Below are 22,037 nucleotides of genomic sequence, written 5' to 3'. Positions count from 1 at the left end.
AGCTGCAGTAACTTTCCTTGATCTCCTTGAGTCGGGGTACGCAAGCGAAGATGAAAGGTCACTAACGCGGTCAGCTATCCTAATTCAGCGTCACCTCGTGGATGGGCCCCCAGGTACCGCCTGCACACTGTAACAAGGGGCTCTGCGCGCTTGAGAGCACCCTGGAGCCTTCGTAGGCTCTCACGCATCGACCCTCCCACCTCTGGCCTAACAGCAGAGGAAGGCGAAGGAAAGGAGCTGAAGGTAAGGGGGGAAAAAAAAAAAAAAAACCAACTGGCCCCCACCAGTGAAACGGAACAAACTGCATGAGACACAGAGCAGAGGATTACAGGTTTTTATTTGTCAAACGTTCCCCCCTAGTCTAGCACATTCTACAGTCTTGCTAGCACAGATGGTAACAAAGAGCCTGTAATGGTTCAGAAGTTACACTGCTACAAAGAGCAAACAAAAGCGGAGATTATGTAAAAAAAAAAAAAATTCTTGTGAGAAACGGGTGAAAGAGTGCAGAGGGGATGGGGTGGAAGTTTGGGCAGCTAGGGGTGCCTGCCCGTACGCAGCAGGCGGCTGTGCTAGCGCTGCACAAAGCCCTCCTGTGGTCTCACCAGGCGAAGCCCCCCCGGTGCTGGCAACACTTGCACAGAGCCCCCCCGGTGCCTGACGAAGAGGGCTCCTTTTGGGAGAAGTCACCCGCCATCCACACAGCCGAACCGGAGCACCAAAGGGTAGCACCATGCCGAGCAGCGCGGCACCAGCTGCAGCCATCCCCTCCGACACACACCCGGAGAGCCACACACCCAAACCATCAGCTCTTCCACCGCCAGCGTCTGCTGCCTCCCCTCCCTGCGCTACACCGCGATGCCAGGTGGAGATTTGATTCCATCAGCGAGTTTTCCATCAGCTACAGACACATCCTGGCGCAGGGGGAGATGCAAAGGCTAATGAAAAGAGGGGATCCCTTCCTCGAAGGGTTACGAACTGTAGTGATGTGTTATCGCACGCTCCCGAGCTTTCACACGGACAGATCTTTCAGGCATCTGGAGTCACCTCATTTGCTTTTCCCCACGTTAATTAGAACAAGTTTCTCATTAGGCATGCAGCTGAGGCAAACCCGAAGCCAAAGCCATCCCTGTTAGTGCTCACATCCCCAAACTGATTTTTTTTGTTGTTGATAATGGGTCCATACTTGCACATTATCTTGGTGACAGTCCAGGACACCACTCCCAAGGCACTCCTACCCGTGGCACCAGACAGGTTTCTCATTCCTGGAGCAAGGCTAGCCCTGGAGCATTTGAGTGTGGCTATAAATGAGCAACTAAGTAAGAAAATGAACAAATCATGAACTATATAAAAGCTTTCTAGGCATTTCCTTTGGAAAACTTGATTAGTGCTACTTGCTTCTAGTGTGAGCCTCGCTTATGAGTACACACAGGCTCTGGAACGCTCCCACCGCTTTTGTTCCTCTCACCAGCACGATTCGGCTGCTGTTTTTAAAGCAGCACAGGGTAGGGGACGCCGTGTTTTCAGACACACCAGCTATGAAAATCAAGGGCTCCAAGAAACTTCCGATATTCCAAGCTTTTACAGGAAGCTGGTAGCAGTGAAACGCGCTCAAGTTGTAAAGAAGGCTCAAGCAATTAGCTAAACCCAGGAGTAAATAAAAGCAACAAGCCTGCCTCCTACCAGGCTCCACGGGCAGCCGCGAGCAGAATCCTTCAGGACCCAGAGCTGCGCGGTGGCTTCGCACCGCAGAAGACCCCGTCTGATCCTCTGGAGGTGAAGGAACCTGTTACCAAGCCCAGCGAGGACAAGGAAAACGCACGCAGCGCAAGGCCTCGTGCCAACAGTTCCCTGCCCACTCCTCTCAGGCACTTGTCCAGGAGCATCACTCCCCCCGTCGCCGGCCCCCTTCCCTCCCCACCAAGCTCAGAGCTGCTCTCTAAACCCCAGCCCAACCCCTCATGAGAGAAAAAAGTACCCGTAAGCACAGGGCCTGCTGCTGCCGACTCAGAACAGAGACCCGCCAAGACACTATGCTGAACCCGGTAGCAAACACTTTGGGAAGGAACAGAAAAACCAGGGCAAGCAGTGGGGAAGCCCCCTCCCAGGTACATCCTTTCAGCAAGCAGCAGTTTGAGAACTTCAAAGTCTCTCGTGTCGCTTGAGGAAACGTCCCAGGCTAGAAAAGGTCACGGTTTACAAAGAGGAAGTTACTCTAGAAGGGGTTGGAGAACTCCCAAATTCTCTGCATCCCTGCCCTCCGCGCCTGCGATCCAAACCCTCCTGCCGCCCAGACAAACGAGGAGCGAGGCTGCCTGAGCCCACAACATCCCGTTTGTTGTCCCACAACATCCCATTCGCCGTTCGCTGAGCTCTCCCGGAGCTCCAGTAGTCTTCCCAGCACCGTCCTCGACACGAGCGCGCTCTCCAGCACCTTCAGCCACTGCCAGCTCCCGTTGTGCCGAGGGGGCAGAGGCTCCTGCACACGAAGCTCCTATTCCTACTAAAAGCACAGTGCTTCTCATCAGCCCCCATCGTAGGGCTCTGACCACCTCTTCCCACAGGCCAGCCCAGGCAGGAACAGCTCCAAGGACACGCGGGTCTGAAGCGCTGGTACATGACATTGCCCTTCCTGTTTCTTCGGGCTCTGTTTCCACGCTGAAGGCATTAGGTTCGCGTTTAGCGGCGCCACGCACGCTGGGATCCTGTCCTTTGGTACCGAGCTGTGAAGCAACGGGACCGACCTGCTTGCACTTGCCATCCACCGCACCGTCGGTGCCTGCGAAGCCCGGGCAGCCTCTCGACTTGGCTCTGGAGCTCCCGGGATTCATCCCCCCTCGGGGTCCAAGCGAACAAAGTGGCACGCGATGTGCCAAAAAACACAAGTCCCGCCACATCTCTGAACTGAATCAGCGTAATGGCTGATCCTCGCGTGCAACGCGCGCCACGTGCAGCACGAGGCGCCTGTGGAAGGGCTGGCTGTCCATCTGTGTAATGAACTAGGTGCGGTGAGAACACACATCCGCGGTTCAAGCCGGCAGAGCGCAGGCCGGGACGCCGGGTCTTGCACTTTTTAATTTTTTGGTTTTGTTTTTGTTACGGTGAGGTGTGGCCACACATGCAGATTGTGGGTAAGTGTTGAACGTATCACCGCGAGGTCTGCCACCAAGGCAGCCTTCAAAGCCCAGGTTATCAAATTACTCAAGGGCTCTAATGGCAGAGCACGCTAACGATAAGGCTGCTGAAGACTCCTCGTTGCAGGTAGCCAGACAAACCGCTCCTGTTCCAATCTCCACTCAAATGAAAATGAAATGAAACCCATGAGAACAGAGCAGACAAGGTGGTAGAAGAAGGCGGCTAATTGCACTGCATGATAGAAGCCTCAGCAGAAGCCACCACCGCCTTCGGGAAGGATTTGAGAGGCTTTCTGCCAGACCAAGATTACTGGGACCTGGTGAAAGCATCGCATCTCCCACAGCTCCTACCGCGGCGAACACCAATAAGGTGACAGGAACACGCCAGCTAATGCTCTCAGCTAATCTCCTGACTCCTAGCTTCTGTCTCGCAAGAACAAAGACGGGGCAGAATGTGACACACATCCCCACGGGTGTGCCTACGGGCCCCAAGTTCCCCAGCAGCAGCAGCAACTTCAGCAACGAAAATCCACGGAAACCAAAAAGACAGCTACCGAACACAACAAAGTGCCCTCCCTAAGGGCTACCCAGGGCGTCAGCAGACCTAGCGTGATCCAGTCCACACCGTCCCCTCAGCAGAGTAGGGAATCTCTCGGTGCCTCAGCTACAGCCCAGCCACTTAAGGGATTAGCCGAGAACAAGCGCGCTGTTAATGGTTAGCGTTCCCTAACGTCGTGCTCTTGGCTTGCTGGGAGTGCCCGACCAAGGGAAGGGCCCAAGGAGCGGTGGCCGACAGCCAGGCCACGCGGGCACCTTCCACTAGCCGTTCCCCGGTCACACCGCGGTGCCCTTCCCACTTTTTCTAACGACATTTTCAGCTTCTTGGCCCAAAATGCCTTCGGCCTTGTCCCTCCCATGCTGTAGTGTTATCTGGTATCAAGGGGACAGATGCAGCAAGTGTGGTTTTTATCCAATAATCTCATTTTCAATTAAAATATATAATATATATTTAAAAAGGTTTAGAAAAGCTTCTATGTAATTTGCAGCTACTTTTACATATAGATTACAATAATGTACAACCCTTCCCCAAGGTGGCTGAAACTGCGGGGATTTGCCAATTCCTACCCCCAATCAATCATATACGTTACCAAACAGCAAATGTGTTTGTTCCTAATGCAGCTCTGAAAAAGAAGTCTGTCACTGGTACCTCCTCAGAGGGAGAGATGCCCAATACGCCTAAAGGGGACACACTTAACATTGGCTTCATGTTCACTGTAGAAAGTTCCCAGATTAGTAAAAAAATATTTCATCTATAGAAAATGCCCTTCTGAAAAGCAACCAGGGCTCTGTTAAGGCCACACCCAGGCTTTCCTTTTCTCTGCTGTAGCAAGAGAGATCAGAAACAAACCCCAACTGATGGTTTTGTGTCCCAGAAACAGCTATTAGCACCTGTGCCTATTGTACAGCAGCCTGGTGTATTGGGAATGTGCCGAGCACAGCATAGGGACTTCTCTAAACATGCTTCTCATTCAACGGGGCTTAGTTGGCACAGGGAAAAACTCAACGTCCCCCCGTCCCACTCGGACGAACGAGAGGAAGCCTTCCGCACCGTGACCACCACCCTTCCCCGCAGAACAACGAGGGGTGCTCCAGCGAGAGGGGCACGCTGAAAACACCGAGACCGACCGCTGGAACAGCACGCCCTCTTCCCGACAAGGTTTCCGCCAGTTCGCTTCTTCCAATTCCTCTGCGAGTCTGCGGGATACCGAGTGCACATCTGGTGGCTTAATGGAAACGTCCAACTACTCCGTCCCGGAGGGCAAGCCGAGCGCGAGCAGAGCCGGCCCTCCGCCAGTCCGAGGCACTGGGAAACTTTCTGCCGTAGCAGAGAGAGGGGATAGCCATTGGGATGCTCCTCCAGCAAACCCAACTCTTCACATGGGAAAACATTGCCCAACGCAGAGGCTTCTGGCCAAGGCTTCTACCAGGGCTCCTCTTTGGACTTGCACAGCCCAGGGTTTCCCCAGAAGATCCAAGGCAGGGTCAGGTTTGTAGGAAGAGACGTGGCACGTAACAGGATTATTTTTAAACTCTTCCCGTTGCAGCCAGATGCAGGTTGCCCTTTCTTCCCAGGTGGGCAGCCCCTTCTGCCCAAGGTGTGGTGCGCAGGGAAACTGAATCCAACATGCTCCGTTCTTTTCTCTGCCAGGGGTGGGAAGCGAAGTCAGAACCCGATGTTCAAAACCTGAAGGACACTAGGAAGAAGAAAAAGAGCGAATGGTTAGATCTCAGCTTCAGTGGGAACCCTGGATGCACAGAGAAGGAGTTAACCGCTATCAGCCAGCCTTGTGCCGCTCAAAGAATGCCCACTTCCACCAGGGAACGAACACAGAGCACAAGAGACCTTGATCAACAGAGTCAAGTGGAGGATGCGGCTGCTCAGCTCCTAGCTTCAGAATACAACTGAGACAAAGACAAAACAAAAACACAAAGGACAGAAGTAAGCTCTCCTCCGGCAAGCTGATGGCACCATCAAAGCTCTGCGAGATAAGCAGGTTTAAAGGACTTTGCTAACACCAGAAGCGTTGCGGGAAAGCAAGGAGGAAGAGGAAAGTTACTCCTCACCTTAAGCAGCCACAAATGTGAATTGGGAAGGAAGAGATGAAGGCTTTTTTTTTTTTTTTTTTTTGAGATCACACACAAGAATTGCTTACACTCAACCACTTAAAGAAATCCCATATCTATCTACAAAAAAGTAAGTATTTCTAGATATTTCATGACCCAAAAAGCCTTAAGACATCCCTTCTCAGGCCTTCTGCCTCACTCTGGGCAGAGTCAGCTTGCAGCGGCAAAGCAGCAGCTGCAGCTCCTTCAAGCAAGCCCTGGAAGACATCTGAGCTGCTTTAAGACACTGACATGAAACCTCCACTGCAGGTCCACGGTTCGTTTGGGAAGGCAGAATAGCAAGATAAATACAGGGCATCAAGTCAGGGCATTCAGCGGGAGCGCTGGTGAGTATGAAATAAACTCGTGGCAAAGGAAAACTACAAAGGGGAGTGAGCCCTGAACAAGGAAATACACTAGCGTAAACGAAAAGTCAGAGCAACAGGCTTTGGGAAACTGCAAGATGATGGGGGGAAGGGGTTATTTATTTATTAGTTTTCTGGTAGATGGAAATGCAGCGTTGGGACCAGAGGGAATTAGAGCACAGCAAGAAAACGCCGGGTCCAGGCCAAGCTGGGCACGGGACAGAGGGGCCAGGAAGCTACGTGGAGCCCAGCTGAACAACCGCAGGCTGCTGACTGAACTCTGCCGGGGGAACGGACGGACCGCACCGGAGGGGGACGAACCGCACACCAGTGCGCAGAAGAGGCAGTTGTACCCCCAGCTATCCCGCAGTGAAGCGCCTGAGGTACGGAGCTGAGCGAGCAGCAGGGCCCTGAGCCGCTGAGGAAAAGCCAGCCGCGCCTCCCAGCCCCGCAGAGGACACGCGCGGGGAGCGCCCGCAGACCACAGGCTCCTTCCAGCTGCGGCCACGCTTCGGGCACGGCCCTGCTCACGAAGGCGCCGCTCAGTCCCCGTCCTGCTCACGCACCGAGCGCCTCGGCCGGGGAATGGAGGGCCTACAGCTGCGCGAGCGCCGGCAGCAGGAATTTGTCCTCCCCCATGCTGTGGGCAGGCCAAGTATTTATTTATCCAGCTCCTATTCCATCCCGGCTGCTCGCTAACCGCCGGCGATCATGCTCTGGGATCCGATGGGCGGCTTTCGCTCAGCGTTACGCCCGGGTCTGACCTGGCAGGGCAGAGACTAAGCCCACGGAAGCTACCCCGAACGGCTGCAGGTGAGCAGTCGTTTCTGTCAGTTTTCAACAGTGTCAACTTCACGTGGGGAGAAACCGCTCACAGAAAGCACACGAACGACTGGCACATGGAACAATACCTAAGGGCAGCCAGGCCTTCCCTGAGCAGGGGTTTCCGAGCGGGGACACAACTCTTCACAGTAACAGGTCCAAAGAAAGGACAGATGATACAAATCTTGACCTCTTCACAGACGCTGATGTCTGCAGCATTTTTTTTTTTTTTTAAACTCCTAAATTTTGAGAAAACAGTCTGCTTTCTTTTCCCAGGGTTATTCATGGTCTCCAGGAACTCTCCTATTTCTCTCCACGCACATCCTGTTCCCCTTTTCTTACAGCCCTGATGCACTCCTGACCCACCTCCCTGCCTTGGCAGCATTCTGCATCGTGCCTGCCTTTGGGGAAAAAACTCCCCTTCAACTCACCCCACGGATACAGGCAGAACTTAAAAGCTTTGTAAAGCTCAGAAGAAAGCAGACAATCAAAGGGCAGAATAAAAGACTTGGAAGAAAAAAAAAAAAGCACAGTGACCAGGGCATGCTTCTCCTCCTAGAGCAATACTGCAGCTCAGGACTGCTCGCGCAGAAGCACGGAGGAGCCACGCTTTGTGCCGATACACAATCACATTTCGGAACTCGCTCAACATTTTGCTCTTTCCTTAGTGGGGATGTGTCCAGCACATTCCCCAGAGAGCAACCCTTCAAACTCACGCAATAAAGAAAGCAAATCCAGGGCTTTTAATCTCAAGCAACTCCTCTGCCTCGATAAGCGACGCACGCACCAAGTATCGACATGGACCACGAGCACAGCTGCTGCTAAGATCATCCCTTCTCCCTCTTCAGCACGTGATTACAAGCCACACCTTCACCTTTTGGTGAACATTTCATCAGCTTCCCTGTTTTACACCCTTAAAATAATAAATCTGTGCCTGGTATTCTGCAGACAGAGGTCTTGACTATCCAGGCCAGGTGATTAATGCACCCGGGACTGTGGGATATTTCCATCTTCCATGTTTTGAAAACACTACGAAGAACATTTCACCCCTGCAAAGCCAACGTATTCCCCAAATATGACAACCCGCAATAGCGCAGCATACAAAAAGCACCAAAGTTCAGAGCAACATCCAGTGGAGTTCAGAGCAACACCCAGGGCTGAAACAGCCAGGGCCTCTGTCACTATCTCACAAACAGTCCTTGGGCAGACGAACACTACGGATGTTTTGTCAACTAAATTGGTCTTTGAAATCCGAACCGAGTTCCCCTATTCCACCTGAAGTGTGGGTATCCGATTTAAGACAGACACTCTGTAATTTGGCACGAGAACACTTAAATGCACAAGACTATAAAAAGCCATAAGGAAACGGGGGAAAGCCTGATGGATCCTCCTTCTCTCTACAGTAGAGATCTTCTAAGTAAGGACAGAAGAGTATTACTAACGAATGAAGTCCTAAGCAGTGTGATGGGATTTGGAATAACAGGGCATTAAATTGTGTTTAAAAAGTCCATATATAATAGCTTATCAGTGTGCTCACAGGGTTTATGTACCACAGACCCAAAGAACAGCGTTTCACTTTGTCTAGTCCCAAACACTTGTCTGGAACAGCTGCACAGGAAAATATTTACCCTAAAACCAGGTCTCCAGCACGTACGGCAGCAGCAATCACCAGGAAATTTAGGCTGAAAGGGACCTCCAGAGGTCACTGGTCCAGAATCCAAACCCCCGCTGAAAGCAGGGCTACCTTCAGGTTACTCAGGTGCCTTGGAAATAGCATTAAGGTCAAGCACACGATAATCTCACTCCTTCTCCATCACCTTGAAGCTTAAGGGCTTCCCGCAAGTGAAGCGGTATCTGCAGTTTGCCCTTACTTCTGCCTGCTCAGCTGGCCACTGTTACCGACGGAACTTGCAACGCTAACAAATACCACATCTGTCTCCTGCACAGGAAATAATCTTGGCAAGGCTTCCACCTTCCAACCAACACCCAGTCTGCGCTCTAGTCCATACAAGAAGCTGCCCGTTCTGCTGGCTAACTGAGCTCCAAGCACGAAACGCACCTTCAGCTCCAGTTCTCTACTTCGACTGCATCGGTGGTTAAAGAGCTTCAGATCAGGATGACATAGAGAATATGATGTTTTTAACTCTGTTTCTCATACGCTTTATTTGCCAAAGTGATTCAAGGAATTTGTGAGCACGAAAGATCACCAGAAAGGCAGCTGTGCTGCTTCTGAAAGCATAAGCATGTGACAACCTTCCTCCTTCCATCTCCATTCACACCACACTCCCATTTTCTCTTCCTTTCCCATTTTAATGGCTGCATAAGCAATTCAGCAGTTGATGCTGACAAACAGGCTTACCAGACTTTACAGACACTCTCCCCAGATAAGGGAAGGGCAGAAGGTCTGATAACAGGGAGATTGTCCTGCTACATGCAGGGCAAAGCAGGCAGTCATGAAACAGACATACTTTGCAACCTCATATACTAGAAAATTTTGCAAGCATAATCATAACCTGGGTAAAACAGTGTGCGCCTGCTCAATTAAACTGCTCTGTATACACAGCATCACGTCTTCAGAGAACCAGCACATGCTCTCATGTCAAATTCAGAGCTACAGACATCACGTGGCAGAGACCAATGTCCTGTAGAGCAGTCATCTTTGGGGACAAGAGAGAGCGGGAGTTTCTTTCAGGTTGCTGCTCTACTCCGTCAAGGAGTTTACTGCCCGGTAAGTTACCTTTATCTGCCCTTTTCTCCTTCTAAAAGGGAATGCAGTTCTCCCAGAAACTTTTACCTCAAAGAGCACATGCTCGTCCAGAGAGTTATCTGTCTGTAGCTACTGCAGAGTGGGGCACAGGAAAAATCTCAGAGTCGATCCCGATACAGCACTGCAGCATTTTACGTAACTACACCTACCTTTTTGTGCTCCTGAAGTTAACTTGGTACCCAGGTATGGTTGGAGGCCTGCGAGGTGCTGGGATAGCTGGGAGTAGACAGAACAGGTTCAAAATTAAAGTCCAGTCCTTCTCCATCCATGAGTTCGCTGTTGATTATGTAATCCATATCACATTCAAGGTTCTCCATGTACATGTCAATGTCCAGGTCGATGGGCAGCCTGTCCTGGTTCAGCCCCAGAGGAGCAGGGCTGGCTGAAGAAAGCAGTGGTGGGCTGCCCAGCTGGACTGACTGGGCAGCCGCTGCAGAAACTGGAGCCTTCAAACTGTTGACGCTGCCAGCGTTTTGAGGAGATGCTACTACGGGAAGCGTTGACGGCAAAACACTGGCACCAACTGGTTCTGCCTGCTGCTCTGCAGGCTTTCCTCGCGGATTGCCTGAGCTCATCTTACTCTGGGTGGCTTGTCCACCCAGGAGCAGAAGAGTTCGGCCGCTCATCCTGCTACCAGTCTGTGGGAGAACTGGATCCACCTGAGTCATCATAACATCCCTTGGAGGCGGAGAGCTGGGCGTCAGAAGAGCTTCCAAGGTCTGAGGGCCAGAGAAATGGCTGACAGAACTCTGCAGTGAAATATCAACAGGGTTAAAGAGGGAATTGCCAAAAGTAGTGGTCTGACCAGCTGCGTTTGGGCTCCGCAAGGAGAAGCTGGAATCTCTTTGGATCTGACCACTGGAGGCAGATTGCTGGGTAGATAGCACAGATGAGCTGGGAGACATCAAATTTAACCCGTCAATGAGCTCAAGCTCCTCAGTCACGGTTGGTGGAACGTTGCTGGATGCACTGGAGTACACCATAGACGGGAGCAGCTCTTCATCGTGGAGGTCATCCTGATCAGTCACGATCGGAGAAAGCCTGGCACTAATGGTGCTTGCATTGGAACTGGTTCGAGGCCGGAAGGTGTTCCACACATCGGAGTCTTCGTTGCTTCTTGAGGACGGGCTCCCCGGCCACTTCGGGAACTGGGAGCCAGGACTGTCAGCAGTGGCTTCAGGAGCAGACTGGAGAGAGGGCTTCTTTTTGGATGCTTTACCTCTGACTTTTGCGAGCTTGCTGCTGTTGTCCATGGAGGCAGCTCTTCTTCTTGGTGCTTTTCCACTTTTACCTCCTTCAGGATTGAGCATCCACCAAGAACTCTTCCCAGTGGCTTCATTATGAACTTTAATGAACTTGCTGTGCAGAGACAGGTTATGCCTAATAGAGTTCTGGAAAAGAAAAAAAAATAGGAGCTGTGAGGAGCTGACAGTTTACACCACGTCTCCACCTAGAAATCTCACAAGCACAACTGCATTCAGACAGTATCCAGAGAAGAAAGGTAGAACAAAGACCTGCGCGTACCAAACCTGCCACTGCAGCTCCAACACGCCTGACAGCACGAGCAGGCAGAGCAATGTCTCCCTGATGCACCAGGGGTAAAGCTGCCATGACAACTAGCAGCTTCCAACTGGCATGGCCAGCACTGACACAAAAAGAACTTTTCAAGGCCCTATGCCGTTGCTGCAAAGCCTGCAGCAGCTGAACATACCATGGGGCAAGTAAGCAAATTCCCAAATACAGCTTGCAAGTTCAACATGAGCCGAATGGAACTTGAGCCAAGGCTGCTGCTGGAGAGTGGCACCTTCACCATCCCTCCTGCTCCCACCCTTCCGTTAACCCCGTTAGCCACAGAGCAGAAACGTGGCTGGAGTTTTTATTTTTTGTACAGTGAGCTTTCAGCAGGATCAGAGCATGGCATGGAAGTGAATTGGTTAAACAGCCTGGAAGGAGAGAAATGACAAAACCCACCCAATTCAGTCTGCCTATCGCTACCTTCATCCCCAAAACAAGACAGAATCCGTGGAGCAAGAGTCCCGGTAAGTCTGGGGGCTGCCAGCTGCGCTCCACACGGAGGCAGCACGCTTTGTGCGCGTTTCTGATGGGGTAAGATGTTCAGGCTGATAATGCACTCCCACGCTGTACGTGCCAGTTTTAGCCTCTCCCATCTTTCCCTTTGGCAAGGCACGCACTCCTTGTCCCTCCTAACACCCTTCACTTGGCTTAGCTTTGCTAGAAACTGCAAGCTCAGATGTCTGTACCCCAACAAACTGAATTTCAATCCTGCAGCTGTGCTGATAACCCCCAGCACTTTAGAATCAGCGCGCAATAATCTCATCGTTTGCGCGGAACCCCCTGAAGATCCCTCTGAAGCCTGCGCTGTGCATTTGTTTCATATTTGCATTTAATTTGTTCAGATAGTCAAATTACACATAATTAAAAGGTGCTACACTGGTAGCACAACGGCGGTCCAAGAGCTACACCTTTTTCATATAAACTGAAAGGCTGACAGCAGCCTTCAACTTCCATGCATAGTCCTAATTGTGAACCACGTTAACTGCGCTTTTATCATCCTTTCCCACTGCCTCTGACCACAGTTCTTTCCTGCCCGCTGCCTTCCCTCTCCCCACCCTTTTCCTCTCAGCCAAGCCCTTACCATGCTAATTTTGTCCACCTTGCCAAAAGGACTGTCCTCCAGCGAGGCACAAACAATACAGCACAGTGGAAAGTTTTCACAGAGGTGGAAGGAGACGTGTGAATTGTTCCGAATTAGCTCTCATTTTAACCTTTGGCTGCTGAGGATTTGGACAAGACTGGCTGCTTGCGATCGCTATCTACGGAGACACAAGCTCCTACTTGGAGAGCACCCCAAGGGTTACTGCGGAGCCAGAGCCTGCAGGAACACGTGCAAGCCAACGCTCTTACAGAGATCTACGCTTTGAGTTATTCACATTAACAGCTGTAACAACGCTCCTCTCTAGCATATTCTTGAAATAAAGCTCTCTTTTCCTTCCAGTTTCCCAAGAAGTAACCAGACTGGAACCCTGTCTCCTCGAAGGCTGCTGCTCTGATTTCCAAGGCATCACCCCCATTTCCCAGGTGAACGTGCCTGCGGCTGCAAGAACACCAAGCTGTCACAAATCCTTCATTTATCCTCCCGAAAGCAATCCGTGAGCTACTGATGACACCCAGCCCTGGCAGGCACGACCTGGTAGCTTGTTTGGAGCACGCACTGAAAGTTTCAGAACCGCTTTTAGCGCCGTTTACCAAAATGAAGCTTTAAACCAACGGGTTTGAGACTTCAGAATTTCACAAATAACTACAAGCTATTTCCTGCTATAGCTGGGTTTTGAGTCCTTCGTTAACAAAAGCACGCTGCACTGCTGCAAGCATTTCAGGAACACTGCAACCTGAAGACAAGTAACGTCACTCCTTGTATCTAAGCGAAAGTCTTAGTGCCTAATTTTCTGGCTAAAAAGAAGCTCGAAACAAGACATCTTGAAACAAGTCTAAGAATTACATCAAGATTTGGGAAGCCCGGTACCTTTTATGCAACAGTCTCAAAGTGCTTGTACATGCTCCTGCTCAACTGAGATGATGGTTAATAGCTAGAGACACAGGTAATTGCTGTACTGCTCCTTCCTTCCTTGTCTTCCAACTCCCCTCCTCCCATAACACAACCATCTGCAACTCTAAGCTGCTTCAGAGAGCTGATCTGACCAAAAAGCAGCCCCATCCTTCCCTGAAAATGATTTCTGCCTGTTGGAGCTCTGCCTATTTTCTGAACTACCTCAGCGGGGAGGGTCGGGCACCTCAGTGCTAACAGAAACACAGAATGTGTGGTTGGAGGCAAGAGGAAGAAAAAAAAAACAGAACACTTCTTATATTACAGTTAGCTGCTGTCAGAAGTGCAATGCCTAAATTACGCCTTTCACACCTCTGCTGCAGCCTCTGTGAGGCAGCTCACCGCCACAGCACCCGGAGTCATCACATATCTGCATGACCGGGCTCGTCTGTGTGCTGAAATACTCGGTCCAGAGCATCCCAAAATAGATCTGAACCATCTCCCCTACCAGGCCCTGTGTTTTGAGACAGAGGGGCGTCGGGGAAGCGAGGACCGGCCAGCACAAGGAGCTGCTTCGTGTCACGCAGGTGCTAAACCTTACCAAGGCACGAGGAGGGGAGCTCCTTTGCTGTTAGCTTTGTCAGGCTCGTACACTCTGTGCTCTCCGGCACAAGAACGCAGCTACCAGCACGATTTAATGGGCCTAACGCGCGGAGGGCACCCTCAAATCTCATCGAGAGGGTGAGTGGAAAATTAACGATGCTAAAATAATCACAGAACTCCAAGTCAAACCTTGCAGGAGGGGAAATGACAGAATTCGGTCACCTAGGCAACCCTGACGTGTTTCCTTTTTCAATGTTAAGCAACTCAAACCAAAAACGTAGAGATGAAGTTAACTTTTTAGATGCTCAGCTTCATGGCTGCCTGGATCCCCCCGCGCTGCAGGGCGCCTGGAATCCACACCCCCAGCTTTTACCTCCGTGACGCCTCTGACCAGACTGCAGCCTGAGCTGAAGGAAGCAGCAGTCAGAAAAGCCTGGGCCCAAATCCTTAGGAATCTCTTCAGCAACTAGCTGGGAGGGGAGGGGGGTCGGTTACTGCATCCCACAGCGGTTCCTACAGAGCACTGCTGTATGTTAGGTACTGAAGTGAAAAAAAGACGGTCTGGGTCTCTAAGCCATCACAGATCAAAGACGATTCCTGTAAATCACATATTCAGACAAAACCATTATGAAATTAATGGCAGACATTACGCAAAGTTAAGGCCCGGCTAGGAGCACTTACCGTACGCCGAACAATGAAGCGTTCAGCAGGCCCAGCCGCTTCGTGTACGGGACAGGATACATAAAACAGCCACAGCACTGTGACTAACAGCAGCCCCACACCGTTTCCTAATTCCCAAGAAGCCACCAAAACATTAAATCTTCCCCTTTGATAGCATCTCCTAAGGGCAAGCAACCCTCCTTGCCCTCGTACCGGCCAGGCCAGGCCCGGCCCCGCGCTTCGCTCTGAAGGAGAGGCATGAACCACCCGAGCTGGCACTACGGAGCCACCAACTCTCCGGTCAGCCGTCCGGATAACTGCCTGGATATGGAAATACTGTCTGAGGGGCACGAGTGCTTCTTACCGGAGACAGAAAGCCGGTGAGAGCCTTTCCAAGGGACTCCGGGGCTTCCCAGTAAGACTGAGGTTGCCTACCATAAAATTCGAGTTTTACTCGCATCAAATCAGAGCCTCCAGGCCAGCGTGTTCAGACAAAGGTTCCTCACAGAACAGAAGAGCAACAAGCCGAAACGCACCGTCCTGTGACACAGCTTTTCCATAGCTGGGAGAGGGCAGAAGAGGAGGCTCCTTTGTGCCGTGCCTGGATCAGGAGGCACATGGAGCAGCGGTGCAAGAGCCGTGCTAACGAAGCGCTCGGGGCCAGGCCAAGCACAAGATATGTTAAGCAAAACACAAAACAACATCTGTCCTTGAAATTTTTGAGCTTACACATGTTCACATGGATTTTCAAGGTCTGGCCATGACTACTCCCGAGCACGAGTGCCATTCTCCTGGGAAATTTCAAGTTCCTAATACAAATCATGGAGGCACCTGAATTCTTAGCAAAAAAAAAAAAGTCTCTGAAGAATCAGGGACAGAAAAAGCTGGACGTACAATCACTGCAGCTCCCTGTGATGTGTTCTCACTGCCTTGGAGGCACACAAAGAACACGGTCACATCCCAGAGCAGGGCCATGTTCCAAAGCAAGGCCTGTAATTGTGCAGAATTATAATTTGCCACCACATTCTTCAGAGGCTGCAGAGGGAGGAGGCCCCGCCTGCCACATTTGTCAGTGCCTGTCTCAGCACTCACCCAGTCGCTTGGCTCCAGAGGCTTTAGGAAAAGTCTTCGCTGCAGAGATTTTGCAAAGCTGCGCTCCAGCAAGTAAACAACCGCTCCACAGCCAGAGCTAGAACATTTCTCCAGCAGCCTCCTTCCAGAAAGCACACGTGAGCACGGACGTCAAGCTCGGGAGACACAAAGCCGCAGCTCATGAAGAACATTTTCCTTTCTGTAATCTTTCAATCGGAGTTCAGAAGAAGAAAATCCCAGCTCTCAGACAAGCAAACACCGTGGCAATTTACACGTTTACCGAGACAGGCAGGCAGCAGAAGCCATGCAGGATTAGATAGAGCAGAAGAAACTTGTTGGAACAAGTAGCTCAAGCATCCCGGGAGCAGCCTTCTTTGAGGGCTGACTGGAAAATGAAGCTGTGCCATAAAGAATAATCTTTCAGCAAAGCAGCTTTCCAAAACAGACTGACAGGGAACAGGAAAGAGCAGCAGCAAAAGCTCCGGGTGATTTGCCTGACACTGCATGGGGCAGACGGACTTTTGCCAAAAGGAGAGCTCTCCCCTGCTCGGGAGGGAGGACTACGCTCTGCAAGGCTTCAAGTAAAGAAAAAAAAAACACCAAGAAAACCCACCGCTGCTCTGTCACGCTCCTGTCCATTATTTCTGTTCTGGCTTCTGTTTGTTATTCCCCCCCACACTTTAAGAAAACCCAGCGAGGTTGTTGGCCGCCGAGACAAAGAACGTCTCCCTGCGCTGCTAGCACCAGACAAACGCACTGGGGTTGTAAGAGGTAACAGCAAGTAGTAACAAGTCGTTTCCACCCAACCACCGCTACTCCAGGTACACACAGACCCTCGCTACCTCCCCTCACCGTACAGCGACTTCAAAGAAACCAAACCAGGCCTGCTTACCAGAAAGCAGCACCCACAATTCTGCCACAGCCCCTGAAGATTAAGGGGACTCGTGTTTTGTTCAGCGCCACGACGGCAGCAATGACACTGGCATTCAAATTCGATTTAAGATGCGCACCTTTTCATTTTTAGTGCCAGAATAGTTAACAGAGTATCATCGCGTCAGGCACAGCAACTCACCGCCTTCCTCAGGACACCTGGCACAACGCAGCTGGTTTTCCTCACAAAAAGTAGGGAATCAGACCCTGGGCCGAGCCTCCCCTACAAACAAACGTGCACCGGACTGAAATTCAGGCAGATTTATGCTTTGATCAGAGCTACGACGCTGAGTTTTAAGTTTTGTATTTCCTTTTGTGTTACAGGTTTTTGGCATAAAGTCGGTTATGCCTCAGTGAGCAACAACAGGGAAATACTTTGAATGTCTTCTCAAATCATCATCTCGAAATTACCGTCACCAAAAGTCAAAAGCAAACCTCTGCAAATATTCCCACCATGACACGTTCCTTCCCAGACAAAGACTTCGTTCATGAAACAAAAGAAAAATCTCCTGCTACCGACTTGGGCCCTCACCTGTCCATGTTAAGAAGCCACAATTCTGACGAGCCTAAGCCAAAAAAAGCTTCCAGGACACAAGAATACTCCAGCACAGTGCAGACGGACATAAGCAAACAGCTAGCACGACTATTTTAAGGAACCGTCTGTTGCTTTTTTCTAGATCTGCATACAGAAAAAGCAAAAATTGGCTGGACAGAAGTCAACAAGCCAACGACTGATGAACTTTTCATCTTTACCAAAAGAAGCCTTCACTTAGCGTTGTATCCACTGAACTGGAACTTATCTGCAAGGTGTAAAGACAAGCTGGCAGAACCTACCGGGGCGGCACGACAAAAATAGCCCGGAACACTGAACAGGGTTGCTTTTGTCTCCTGGCCTGCTAGCCTTTCATCGAGGAACCTCAGAGGGCCACGGGAAGAGCAGCTGCTCCAACGCGAGGAAGCTCCGTGCGCGCTCTGCCTGCAGGTCAGACGTCCCTGGTCCTAGGAGACCTTCAGAGCCAGGGCTGCGGCGGTGGCAGCGGGGACGTCGCTCTGTAATCCTGGGCACAACCGCAGGGGAGACGCCAGGAAGCGCCTGAGAGCCATCAGGCAGACCTGATCCCTCGGGTCAACAGTTAGCGCAAACCACACGCGGCGTGCGCATCACACGAGCACGCAGAGACGACTGCGCGGAAGATTTTTAAGCAAAATGCTGCCCTTTTTTTATAAAAGGGGTAGCTGAGCTGTCCAGAGAGATGACACCTGTTTCAAGCAGAATGCCTAGTAAATTTTTAATTAGTACTGCAGCTACCTTAAATTGTTGCATTACGTACACGTACGCACTTGAATCAAAGCGAATGTGAAGTACCAGAACACAGATGTGACTTCAACCTCCTATAAACTAATGCAATGCAGCAGGGAAATATAACTGGGAAATTTCCAATAGGAAATATCTCGGGTTTGCTACAGTAAAATGCCTTTGGAGGGCTGAAAGGGTGGTTTTAAGCTCACTCTGTTCCTACAGAAGAGGAGACAACAGGTTTGGGAGAACACACAGAGCGTTGCGCTGAGAAAACCCAGTCCTCAACATTGCTCATCACTGCGTCAAACTTGCTCATACTCCTGGATGCACGGAACGCGACAAGCAGCGCACGCAAACTGCTCCAGAGGGCTTCATGTGCTCCTGCTGAACAGAGCAGAGCTTTACTCAAAACCCTCACCGCCCTCCTCTCCCAAAGTCTGAAAGCCGGAAGGAATTATCCTCTTATCCAGAGAGCAGCTTGCAGAGCACCGAGGAGAGGATTACAAAGGAGTCAGGGGACACCCCCCTGCGGGGACACTTCTGCCTTTCAGCCCGGTTAGTTCCTAACTCCGGCTGAATTATTGCTGGGAAAAGAGACTGCGCATCCTGCGAGCCCGTCCCTTTAACGAAGTACTTCACGCAGTTCAAGAACAGCGACCATCACCTTCCTCGAAAACAGATTTTTCCGGAATTCAGAGGTTACACCCTGGCCGACCGTAACAGCTGTATTTCCCTCTATTGTGTATCGGAGCAAGACAGCTGGAAAGTAGTCATGAAGTAATAACAGGTTTATGGGTTTTACCTTAACTGAAGCAGGTACAAATAAAAGTGTTCTGACATATTCACTTCTTAAATTCTCTATTTGAGCCGCACTGCACACAAACAGAACATAATACAACGTCAGAATATTTCTGCCAAAACGGCAGAAGCACCAGAACTCTAGGAGCTGCGGTACTCTTAAAAGGCACCACAATGTTCTATCAGCATTTAGCAGCAGCTCTGCATTCATTTCCTTCATCCAAACTCATTCGGGTCCAAACTGAGAAACCCATAAGCTTCTCTGGTTGTCTTAGCTTTATCTTTTACTTTACAAAATTAAAAATATGCAGAGTTTCATAGTTCTAAAAATACCAAAGAGCAGGGGAAACAGAAAAATAGGCAAGGCACATTCCTCAGCAGAAGATACATCTTTTGTTTATTCACTTTGTCCTAAATACAAAACACGAACCTATTAAATTTACTCTCAACCCACAAAAAAAAAAACAAATTGAGCTGACTTGATTGCTTCAGTATCATTTAAACTGTGAGTGTCTAACACGCCTTCATCTAACTTACCTTGATGCAAACAGATTAGGAAAACCTTCACCAGAAGAATTCTTCGTGTAAGCAGAACAAAGCAGCGCTCCCTGCCAACCCGCGCACCCGTGTCAGCACTGAAGAGGGCCGAAGTCGGAGCTCGACGGTCACTGTACGAGAGCCACGTCCCACCCCCGTACCAACCCCAGCGGACAACGTCCTGAAAACGAAAAGCTTCTAATGGGAATTTCCCCTGGCATCCAAACTGCTTTCAGCTGTGTTTCCACGACGGTTTTCTGTTTGCTGGTTGAAGTCAACAGCGCCGAACTGCCCTAATGACACGGCGGGCTGCCTCCGACCGCGGCTGCTGCCATTCTGCCCTCCCTCATCTCTCCCAGCAGGAAGTTTCAGTTCTCTTCCCTTGCTAAAGCGGCCTCTGTTCCCAGCCCGCGAGACTGCAAATAAACTCCGTCGCTGAAAACATCATCGCAGAATGGCTACGGCGGCGGTATCTGAGCGAGGGCCGCAGCTCTCCCACGTGCAGATTGTCATCTCCGCCTTTCCACGTGTTAAACCCAACCGCACGTTGTCCAGAAGGGATACCTGATGAAAACGCAGACTAAAACCCAAGACTGAAGGCCCCTTTATACAGAAAAGGATATAAAAATACATCCACACTGGAGCAAGCCCGAAGTGCGCCTATTCCAGCGTCCAGCCTGGCAGGATACTTCACAACGTTCCAACTTCCCCTCCGCATCTTGGGACACATTTAAGAAGACAAATTCAACTTTGGCCTCAAGCACCATTGCCAAACAGATGCTGACAGGAATGCTGAAGAGAAACTACACCAGTTCCGTGAACTGCTTGCCAAAATAACACGATCCCACACAGCAGCAGGACCAGGACAGCACGCCTAGACAGAGGAAGCAAGAGCTATCTTGCAGTGAGACCACAAATCTACCAAAAAGAAAGCAAACGCACCCCCCACACTGCCCCAGATCAAAACTTAACAATGAGAATTCAACCTGCACAAAGAAGAAAAGGAAAAGGAAAAGAAAGTAAGATGGCCAGTGGATTTCAGTCAAATGACACGCGCTCTCTGGGAGCTGTCAGCAAGCCAGATGAACAGCAATCGCGAAAAGCCGTCTATCAGCCCATGCCAACCTCAGCTGTGACAGCTGCGTCCCTCTCACCACGTTCCTACCCTCTCTCGAGGGAACATCAGCGCTCCTCACGCAGCCACACGGTGTGCCCCTTTAGAGAGCTGAGACAGCTGAAAGCTAACCTAACAGAAAAAGCCACCTTTTTTTCCAAAATTACCTCTCTGCATTGACTTAGCGATCGCTCACGCAGGCAGACGAATGCGTGGCTGGAGCTGTGGAAGTCCCAAACCTCCCTGGCTCAACCTGCCGCAGAGCTGCGGCACAGAGGAGCTGCTGACCAGCCCTGTGAACAGACCGGAGCGTGACACACTTGTCACTCCACTCTGCTGCCAGAGCGACAGATCACGCTCTTCAGATCCCATTCTGGTGGCATCCAGTCACATACATATATGAATATGCACGTGTATGAGGACAGCCCGAGGGACTATTTCACGAGCCAGTTCTCACATCTCCCTTTCTCTTTGCCGGAGCTTGTTTGCCTAAACAGAACAGGGACACCAGGCTGCCACCTGCAGAGGACGGAAACGGTAGTGAGATCTTTTAATAGAACTTAGCACGTGCCCTTTCTAGAAAAACAGGAGAGAACAATATCGAGGCTTTGGAGCTGTACGTCCTGAGACCTACTTTCCCTTTTCTGAACTCCAGCAGAGGTCCTCAGTCACTGTGGAGAAGAAACGTCGGCACTGTTCTAGGACACAGCACCCTTTTTAAAGGGAGCTTCTGGGAAGCCAAGAATGCCTGCTATGAAACAGTTATTTATACTGAGCTGCAGCGCAGTTGGGCGACGAAGAGCCGCAGAGCCTTGTACTTAAAAATCCCTCGGCTGACGCCTCGTCTCACGCGGAAACTCAGTGACAGCCTCGTAGCTGCCCCTCGCTCCTTCCCTGGAAAGCCTCCCGAAGGCGAAGGGCGCAAGGAGCAGCCTTCCACGGCCTGATCCGGCACGGCCAGCAGCCCGCTCCTCCACGCTCGGGACCTCGGGGCAGCCCCGAATACCCCGGTGCGGGCGGGCACCGGCCGAGCACGGGGCTCCCCCCGCCCCGGGCAGCCCGCACCCCCCGCGCCCCCCGCTCACCTTCCAGCCGGCGGAGCTGTTGCTGTCGCCCTTGTCCTTGAAGTAGGGCACGGAGCGCACCATCCACTCGTAGATCTGCGCCAGCGTCAGCCGCTTCTCGGGGGCGCTCTCGATGGCCTGGCTGATCAGCTCGGCGTACGACTGGTTGCCCCAGGCGTTGCGCCGGGAGCCGCCCTTCCGCGCCGCCGCCGCCGCCGCCGCCCCGCCTGCCCCCCGCGCCCCCTCGGCCCGCCCGGGCCCCGCCGCCGCCGCCGCCGCCGCTCCGCCCGCGCCCTCCTCCGCCGCTCCGCCCGCCTCCGGGGCCGGCAGCTCGGGCCGGGGCAGCGGCCAGGTGCAGGAGCGCGGCCGGCTCTGCGGCTCGAAGTCGGGGTCGATGTCCGGAGCCGCGGCACCGGGAGCGGCGCCGCCGCCGCTCCCGCCCGGCTCCGCCATGGGCACCCCCTCAGCGCCGCCCGCCCCGCAGCGCGCCCCGGCCGCGCATGGGCCCGGCCCCAGGCCCCTTTGTGAGCCCCGGGCCCCGCCGCCGCCGCCGCGCCGCTCTGTTTACCAAGCAGCGGCGCCGCGCTCTGCGCCTGCGCGCGCGGGGCACGCCGGGAGCGGTAGT

The 22,037-nt window shown here is 51.8% G+C and overlaps 1 protein-coding gene across 1 annotated transcript; it reads right to left on the bottom strand.

Moving 5' to 3' along the window:
* Nucleotides 1-320: 320 nt before the first annotated feature.
* Nucleotides 321-22,001, bottom strand: FOXO4 (forkhead box O4). Its single transcript, XM_080554550.1, has 3 exons — nt 21,434-22,001; nt 9,899-11,140; nt 321-5,386 (listed from the first exon to the last, which is right to left on the bottom strand). Exons 1-2 carry the CDS (start codon nt 21,863-21,865, stop codon nt 9,917-9,919), a joined length of 1,656 nt encoding a protein of 551 aa, XP_080410676.1. The 5' UTR covers nt 21,866-22,001; the 3' UTR covers nt 321-5,386; nt 9,899-9,916.
* Between the last annotated feature and the right edge of the window lie 36 nt (nt 22,002-22,037).

Source organism: Anser brachyrhynchus (genome assembly GCF_964034855.1).
Source record: "Anser brachyrhynchus genome assembly, chromosome: 13".
NCBI classification, from domain to species: domain Eukaryota; kingdom Metazoa; phylum Chordata; class Aves; order Anseriformes; family Anatidae; genus Anser; species Anser brachyrhynchus.
The sequence above is the reverse complement of the archived record's forward strand: the minus strand, read 5'-3'. Positions and strand labels throughout refer to the sequence as shown.